At 35.1% G+C, this 9,454-nt stretch overlaps 1 protein-coding gene across 1 annotated transcript; it reads right to left on the bottom strand.

Annotated features, from left to right (window-relative positions):
- Window positions 1-421: 421 nt before the first annotated feature.
- On the bottom strand, window positions 422-6,194 carry LOC136033322 (microtubule-associated serine/threonine-protein kinase 3-like). The gene is made up of 3 exons (XM_065714116.1): window positions 6,143-6,194; window positions 5,096-5,310; window positions 422-739 (listed from the first exon to the last, which is right to left on the bottom strand). The coding sequence occupies exons 1-3, from the start codon at window positions 6,192-6,194 to the stop codon at window positions 500-502; spliced, it is 507 nt and encodes a 168-aa protein (XP_065570188.1). The 3' UTR covers window positions 422-499.
- Between the last annotated feature and the right edge of the window lie 3,260 nt (window positions 6,195-9,454).

Raw genomic sequence — 9,454 nt, 5'->3', positions numbered from 1 at the left:
ATTTTGACCCTTCCCCTCCCTCAGATTGAATCAGTGTAAACCTATGTATAAAATTTTTCGGGATTTTAAGTGAAAAACCAGAACGGATACCCACAGGAGAGGATAAATAGGGCAGCTGTCAACCCCGCTCCACTCCCATGATCAAAAATGCACATGCAGTGAAAAAATGACGCCGTGTTTTAATGAAGGGGATTAATTTCTGACAAAGGAGCATTATTATTCATTATTTGGTCCCTCTCCCTCCCTAAAAATATGTAAGAATTCTTTACAATTTAAATCAGTAAACAATAAAACAAATCATAAACAAAAACAAGTATTGACCTATTACAATTCAGAATAAATTTGAAATCTAGAAATTAACCAGAACCAACATATTTTGTTTTGGCGGCTAAATCCATCTTGTAGCCGACTAGTTTAACAAATAAATCTGATATTGCATAGGAAAAAAATTTATTAAAATAAAGAAAAGGAAAAAATAAAGAAACAACCAAAAAGAGGCTTACGCTTGCTGCGAACGTTTTGCCATTTCTGACTTAGAAACCTCTCTTTTTCGACCTCCAGCACGAATAGATCTCTGTTCCAGGGGAGTTGCTCTAATGGTCACATGATTAGTACCAGCCAGTAAGAGTTTCATAACTTGAATATGGAGAAGACCCTGGATAGACTCGCCATTTACGTGAGTAACTAGGTCACCCTGACGAAGCCCTGCTTCAAAGGCGGGACTTCTTTCGTCAACATTCTAGAAGAAAAAGTAATAATTAGTTCTTTCGTCAATATTTTAGAAGAAAGAACATTAAATGGTAAAAATGCTTAGATCAGAGACGGGCAGTAGTCAGTTAGAAGTAGTTATTCATTACTGATTGCCAGGCTTTTTTAAAATGGGAATTGAAATCTAGTAATCGACTATGATAGATAAATAATAATTACCCTTACAAACCTGATTATACTTTTTAGAATAAACCCCCCTTTCCAAAATCAACCCCTTGATCGACTGATACTAGGGGAAAACATGAAAAAACATCGTTACAAATTTCGACTTATAATATACTAAACAAAAGGCCCTGCTTTGAGAGCTCTTTGATGGATCTCACTTCGCTCACGCAAGATCGTAAGTAGTTCAAGACTTATACGCTCGCGAATGAGTCCCGTCAAATGCCACAATAGATTGCAACATTTTGATTACTAGCGTGTCATAAAACACCACTCCACTACACACTGTTCTTTATTAAACCGTATAATTTCGGAGTAGAGGCCCAAAGTAAAAGATAAACAGTCGGCTTTCGTTTATAAAAAGGTTCTATTCGTCAAATTCTTCAAAAATTTTGTTAAAACTTTAGGGCTATAACTGGACAAAGATTTAGATAGCTAGGCCACGTTCTGGAGATGAAGGAAGACAGAATGCCAAAAATCATCCTTTTCGGCAGACCATCCAAGGCCAAACGAAAAGTAGGTCCTCGAATGGAGTGGGAGGATCTCGCGAAGAGGGAGTTCAAAGAAATTGTAACTTCTTGCTAAGAGGGAGGCTTTGAATAGACTGGGATGGAAGAGGAGCGTGCGTGGCTGTGTTGGACTCAGGCGGATTGGTGCTGCAGTGAGTTGTTAGTGGTAGTACAAGCAGTAATAAAGACTATTATATTGGTATTAAGTATAGGTTTAAAAATATAAATAGAGATTAACTTTAAACACAGACAGATACAGAAGGAAAATTATCATAAAGAATTAAACTACCCCACCCTAAACTAAGCAAACAAAAAGAATTGATATTGAATGAGTTACTTTACAAATCATAGTTTTATTTCACCAAAATCAATATTCTCGCAATTTGAAATTGTTTTTAGCATTACGTAGGATTTCTTAGCATTATTAAATGATCAATCCCAAAAAATAGGAGTAGGCATGAAAATTAGCACATAGAAATACACGATTTATCGAAAAAAGTGGCATTAAAAAAATAATAAATAAATTAAGACACTTCAAGTTTTCTGCAGAATGCAAAAAAAACTTTTCAATTCTTAAGTAATCTGGTTATAAAGATACGTTTGCTTTTTACAAAAAGCTTCCTCCGTTTTCAGTTTTATAAGTATCTGAAAAATTAACTTTTGTTATCAAAACAGTTTCTTAAAATTCTTAGCGCTCTAAAAAATTTCTACAGCCAAGAAAGTACCTGTCAAAAACAGAAAACTTGATTTCTAGATTTATCACTCCCCTGCCCACCAAACCTAGTCTAATGCCCACCAAGTCCAATGCTGTTTTCTTTACCTTTTATTATCTATATTATTTATAAAAACAAAAAATATAACAAAAAATATCTTATTGAAGAGGTCTGAAGTCATATTAAAAAACAATACTATAACACAATACTAATTATAAAAAATAATTATGAAAATAAATAGGCAAAAAATGTATAACCAAATACAGCACAATTTAGCGAAATAAAGGGACACCTTAAATCGAATTATTTTATTATCTTTAAAAATAAAAGTAGCAAACACTAATATATTTTGGAATCATTCAATTAATTTCAGAAACAAAATTACCAATGGCGATAATAATATGATAAATAGGTACATTTTGATTATTACACATTTAATCATTTTATTGTACTTGATCGTTATATATATATATATATATATATATATATATATATATATATATATATATATATATATATATATATATATATATATAGAGAGAGAGAGAGAGAGAGAGAGAGAGAGAGAAAGAGAGAGAGATCGGTATATTTAAAAACTATCGCAGCATAGCTAAATTCAGTTTTTTGACAAAAATCATACATTTAAACAAAAATCACACACTATGACTCAACATTAAAAATGGATGTGAAGAAAGGCACAAATGAGTTGGCGTAACGATTAGTTCGTACTTTAGGGGGTACAAGTTTATTTTGTAACCGAGTTCGGCTATTGGGAGGGGCTGGTTCTGTTATCAAACAGTAATTACTTTTATTTATGCTAATTATCATCATCAAAAACTTACTCTGTAATTTTTCACACCCAATTCCTTTGAATTGCCGTGTTCTTATTTATTGCTCAAAATATAAATGCTTGTACTCATTTTATTTTTAAGAAAAATCCTGTAACTAGGGATAACACATAGGGGCAATAAGGGATGTCACGAAGGACACCTGGGGACAAAAAACAAAATTCAAGTGACCAAATCCACTCAGTGTTTTGTCAGGGAAATTACCTATCTTTTCAAGTTTGATGGTGTCCTTACTTTACAATGGATAGTAAAATAGTATTTCAAAACCACTTGAACGAAATCTCCAGTTAATAAAACACTGAGCAGCAGTAAGCCACGTAAGGCTGATTCTCTTCCAAACACAGCCCCTCTGTCTAATTTATTTTGATTTTGATAAAAATCCGATTTTTACGCTGATTTTAAATATATAAGTTTCATCGAATTTAGTCCTACTCATCAAAAGTTATGAGCCAGAGAGAATTCGCCTTATTTTTAAAAAAAAGGGGAAGCAACCCCTGAAAGTCATAGAATCTTAATGAAAACACACTATCAGATTCAGCATATTCGAGAACCATATTGTAGAAGTTTCAAGCTTCCATCTGCAAAAATGTGGAATTTTAAATTTTTTTGCCAGAAGAAAGATCACGTATGCCTGTTTATTTGTTGGTTTTTTTTGTATGTTTTCACCAGGGATGATTGTATCGACTCAGTAGTCCTAGAATTTTGTGAGAGGGCTCCTTCCAACGGAAATTAGAAGTTCAGGCGAAATTTTCAAACGATCTAAGAAACTAGAGCTAAAAAACTGGACCCCTCCTACACTCATCTTTTTCCCGAAGTTACCGGATCAAAATTTTGAGATAACCATTTTATTCAGCACAGTCGAAATATCTAACAACTATGTCTTTGAGGACGACTTAATCCCCCACAGTCCCCGGGCGAAGGGCTGCAATTTACGAACTTATGCACATTGTTTAAATATATTATTGGTTATTGGCAAGTATACAGACGTTTTCAGGGAGATTTCTCCTGGGAGGTCAGGGGGATTTGGCAACGTGGGAGAATCTTTCCACAGAGGAATTTTTCATGGGGGAAGAGAATTTCAATGAAAGGGATGTTGGATTTCCCAGCTTTATTTGAAAACACGAAGAAATTAAATAGAAAAATTAAATAGACTAAAAAATAAATAAATAAATTTGTTTTGACTGAAAGTAAGGAGTAAGATTAAAAATTAAAACGAACAGAAATTATTACGGGGGTCTGTCTTCTCATCAATACTTCGCCCTTTACGCTGAAGTATTTTTAGTAATTTCAAAAGAGCTAATTACTCTAAATAAACGGCCTTTGTGATTCAGGAGTCATTATTAAAGAGTTTGAACAGAATTCCGAACTTTAGCGTAAAGAGCGAGGTATTGACGAGAAGACGAACCCCCTCATATTACGTATATGAGGAAGTTCTACCCATCGTCAATACTTTGCTCTTTACGCTAAAGTTCGAACTTTTTAAATAGTGGCCGATACAAGCAATAATTTACTTGGGTTGTTTACTATCCAATCTTGGCATTTATTTTTATCTTAAGCAGCCTCATAACTATGACTCTTGTGTGATAATAAACCAAAGATATTGTATGTCTTCGGCTTATGGTTTTTATTAAATAAATAAAAATAAAGTTTTTTCTCAACTGAAAGTAAGGAATAACATTAAAACTTAAAACGAACATAAATTATTACGTATATCTTTTAAAGACCTTTTCTTTCATTCATTTCAGTCATTTGAGAATCGCTCAACTTGTGGCTCTCATTTTCATAAAAACAGTTTCGACCTCTTTGGCTTGTTTTTTTTTCCATTACTGGTTTCTATTGTCTCCAATTTATGATATGATCTTATGAAGTACCAAGGACATAAAAAAAAAATCCTAAATTTCCACTTGACCAATCATACAATCAGATTTTACTTTCTTTGACACTTTAAGGTAAAAAATAGAAGCGTGCTTTACAAGCGCTGAATGTTACAACGTACAGAATATTAGACCATCCACTTTTTAAAATTGTTGGTTCAAAGATATACAATCTCACCTATTTGCAACTTAAAAGCCTATTTTGACAAGGTACTGCTTACCAGAACTAAATGGTGCAATGTATAGAAGTCGGTGTCACCAAAATATACTCTAACAGCTCTTAGAGTAAATCCAAACCCTTTGGCTCCTCGACAAAGAATCAATGGTGGACGAAGACTTGTAATAATTGGTGAAAGGTCTCTACAGGGAGATGTGTCACGAGAGCTGGCTGTGCTGGAACCACCCGGGGACTGGACGTTTTGAACCGAACTATCATCTAAAAAATAATCGAGACAAAAGTCACATAAAAACCCCTTTAGTAAAAACTAGTAAAGCCATCTTAAAACTTTATACTGTCTAAACTGCAAATTCTTTAAGTGTTCTACGCAGGAAAAAACAACAGAGTTCTACTTTCTGATTTTTTTTTCCAAAGGCAAGCATTTACGGTTTGCTTAATAAAAAAAAGAAAATAACACTCATAATAATGCAACTTCTCGTTGCGAGTTACAAAAGACTTCATATTAATCAGAATAACTAAATATTGAAAATAGGAGGGAAAAATCAAACCAGAAATTAGGAAAGACTGAGACCAAAGGAATATATTATTTATATATATTATATTATTACATATGTTGTATTATTTACATATATTATTTGAATTTAATCAATTTTTAATACCCAACATCAAACTAACCAACTATCATAAAACTAAGTAAAAAACAAAAACAAAAGCCAAAGAAACGGTACCTAGTACCAGTGAAATTCAGGGTAGAAAGAAGCAAATATTCTAGTTGTGTACGCATTAAGATTTCCTAACGTAAACAGAACAAAAGATATGAAGGATATATCTGTATATAACATGAAAGAATAAAATAAAACATGTAGAACGAAGCAAAGAATTGAAAAAAAAATAAAACAGCGAAAAGCTAAATACTTACTAACTTAGGTCCCATTCGTCCTCGTGGGACGTTTTGGGACCACTCCTTTGGAAATTTAACGGACAAATGCTCGATATGCTGTTCGGTCAGGTGCTGTTACGGATAGTTGGATGATATTTTGCCAATTAAAGTGCTCAATTCACCTCTAACGAGGTCTTCCCCGGGACTGACGCCCTCCAACAGTCCCTACAAGCGAGATCTTGAGTAGTCGAATAGGATCCATATTTTGACGTGCCTAGACCAGCGTAATTGCTGTCTTTTAACTTTATTTAGGATTGTGTCTATTGACTTTAGTCTTCAACAGGCTTCTTCATTTGTGATACGATCATTGTATTTAGTTTTCGCTATCCGGCGTAGGAATGTCCTTCCGAATGCAAGAAGTGTGCGCTCGTTTAAGACTTTTATTTTCTATGTTTCACACCCATACAGAGCAATGGGTTTGATCCGGCTGTTAAATGAGTGAGTTTTTAGATGGTTCGAGAGGTGGTTGAATTTCCATATATTAGTGGGTCTTCTGAAACTAGAGCTGAAAAGGACTGGGCGGCATTTAATGTCGGCAGTGTGGCAATTATCGGCCGTTAATAGATTGCCAAGATAAAGAAATCGGTCAATTGTTTCCACTTACTACCCATAAATTATTAAAGAGGGGAGGGGGGTTGTTCTATCCTGGTCCTGGCAAGATGTAAATGTGATTTTGGTATAGTTTGCATTAATCTGCATCCCATACGACTTCGTTGCTTGAGAGATGCTGTCTGCCTGTCCTTGGACTTCTTGGGAGCCGTAGATAGCTGGTCGATATTATCAGCGTACGCTAGGTTGTCAAGTAAGATCTATTTTCGCCTCATACCCAGAGGGTTTCAGGGAGAGGGTGGCAACCAAGAAAAGGTTGGACAGATATGTGGACAGGATGCATCCCTGGAAGACTCCGGAAATTATCGAGAATTCATCAGAAAGGCCATATGAAGTCATAATTTGGCTTTTGAACTCGTTGTACGTATCCTCAACGAGCTTGAAGATTTTGTCTGGAACACCGTAGTGTTGTAGAATATGCCTAAGACCTTTCCTCTATATGAGGTCAAAGGTCTGTCGGAAATCAATGAATAGTTGATAGAACTCTCTTTCAAAATCCAAGTAGCGTTCCATCAGTTGACGCAGAGTAAGGATTTGGTCAATAGTAGATCGTCCTGGTCGAAAGCCAGCTTGATACTTGTTGACTACATGAGCGGTGATTGCTTGTATTTTAAGGAGGAGGATTTCAGTCAAGAATTTGGTCTGGTGGCTTGTCAGATTGATAGGCTGGTAGCTTTCACACTCTTTCTTTGAGCCATTTTTGTGAATTGGTACTAGTGCAGTCTTACACCACTGTCGTGGGACATATCCAGTGGCCCAAATGGCTGTTATGATACTATGGTATATGTCAACAACATCTTCTGAGACGACACTTACGAAACTTCTAAGACTTGGAGCTTTACCACACTTCAGGGACTCTATGGCAGCTTTGGTGTTGGTTCTTATTGGAGGTTGCAGGGAGTCACGCTTTGTGATTGGGAAGTAGTTTAGGAAGTTTGGTTTCGTCATTACTTGTGGGTTTAATATCTTCTCAAAATATTCTTTCCATCGGGTGAGAATAATTTTCGCATCATTGCTATCGTTCCTCTGTTTGTCCGAGACCACGGACGTTTTAGGATCTATCCTAGTGGATAGTTCTCTAACTGTTTCGAAGAAGTCCTTAATGTTGTCTATCTTGAACTGAGTTTCGCTTTACACTTCTCGGCGATTTAGTTTTGGAGCGCCTTTCAGACTTCTTGTTCAACTTTTCTTTTGAGATGTTTGTAGTGTCTCGGCTACTTTAGTCAGGTTTGTTGCTGTATACGTGTTTCTGGTCACATAGGCGTATTATGTCTTCAGTGATCCAAGGTTTTTGATCTACAGTCTTTCAACAAAGTATGTCATTTGCAGTCTCTATCATTATGGAGATAGCATGTCCGGCTAAACGGTCAATCTCTTCAGAAGTTGGGAGGGGTGTAGATACACTCATGATGTCCCGTAGTTTTGTAGGGAAGCTAATGGTATAAGGGTCTTTTTTCAGTTACGAATCTGCGAATCTCTGTCGTCTTGGCAATTTAGACATCAGCAGCGTGTGATCCGAGTCAAAATCTCCTCCAGGTAGTGAAACAGTGTCTGTTACAGAAGACTTCCATCATCTAGACATTAGAATATAGTCAATTATATTTTCAGTCATTACATCGAGTGATCTCCATGTAACCTTTCGTCGGTGTTTGTGTTTGAGAGCAGTGTTGGTGATATATAGTTCAATCTTGAACAACTCAAAGGTAACAAACTTTTTAATTAGACTACAACAAAAATAAAACAAAAATTCAAAAATACAATTAGCTTATTTCTCTCAAACTCGGACCGGTGATTTAATAAGTCAAACCTTAAAATTTTTTTACAAACAAAAATGAACCTTTAACGACGAAATCCATCTTTGTTAAGTAAGTACTATCTTTAGTTTTTTTTTAGTAATTAATTTTTATTATATAAATTGCCTACAGAGGTTGCCTTGTTGCTTTTTACACTTTTTTTCTTCTCTGAATTTCATTGGCCTTAAGTCCTATTTCTTTGTTATTTCTTATCCTTTTCCCTCTCCTTTTAATCATACTCACTTTGACACAGTAATGGAGTACTGAATAAGCCATAAAATTACAATTGATCTGTTAAATACTGACTTTTAATCATTCTAAATATGTACCATGTTCAAACGGAATGGAAGAAATAAACGTGTTTATGCCATAAAAAAAGCTGTTTTTTAAATAAATAGTGTCAATGGGGTGAGCAAAGCAAAGCAAATTTAAATTTTATCAGCTATATGTATCTTTTATGACTATGGCTTAAATTCTATGACTAGAAAATGGTCAACATTTAGGAGCTTCTATCCTTAAGGCTGACGTTTCTATCTGATGGTACTCCTACGCCTAATACATAAACACTTAAAAAAAAAACCTAAGCAGCATAGTTAGGGTATCATGAGTTCTTACCCAGAGAATTTCAGAGGACTAAATTTGTTGTTTTTTAAACTTGAAGAATGAGAATAGCAGTGTCTGAGCTAACAGAATAACTCCTCTTGGTTGATAGACCCCCAAGATCTTTCCCCCAAGAAACAACACTAAAAAAAAGAAAAGACTACAAGTTATAATTAACTATTGGCACCACGAGCGAAAGTCCAGGATCAAAGTTACTTCAGAATATGTTTTTTTTCGTCATTTTTTTAAGACTTGAAGAGTGAGATGAAAAGGAGGCTGATATTATTACCTCTTATTAGATCGGACCCAGTAGCCCTCTCCCAAAAGAACACCACTGAAAATACTGGAATCTAGAATTACCTGCAGGTATCATGAGTGAAAGTCCACTACCCGAAGGACTTCGTAGCATGGATTTTGTTTTCTTAAGACTTGAAGACTGAGGCGAGTAAGGAGCTGAACT

This window comes from Artemia franciscana, chromosome 11, assembly GCF_032884065.1.
Source record: "Artemia franciscana chromosome 11, ASM3288406v1, whole genome shotgun sequence".
Taxonomy (NCBI): Eukaryota; Metazoa; Arthropoda; class Branchiopoda; order Anostraca; family Artemiidae; genus Artemia; species Artemia franciscana.
The sequence above is the reverse complement of the archived record's forward strand: the minus strand, read 5'-3'. Positions and strand labels throughout refer to the sequence as shown.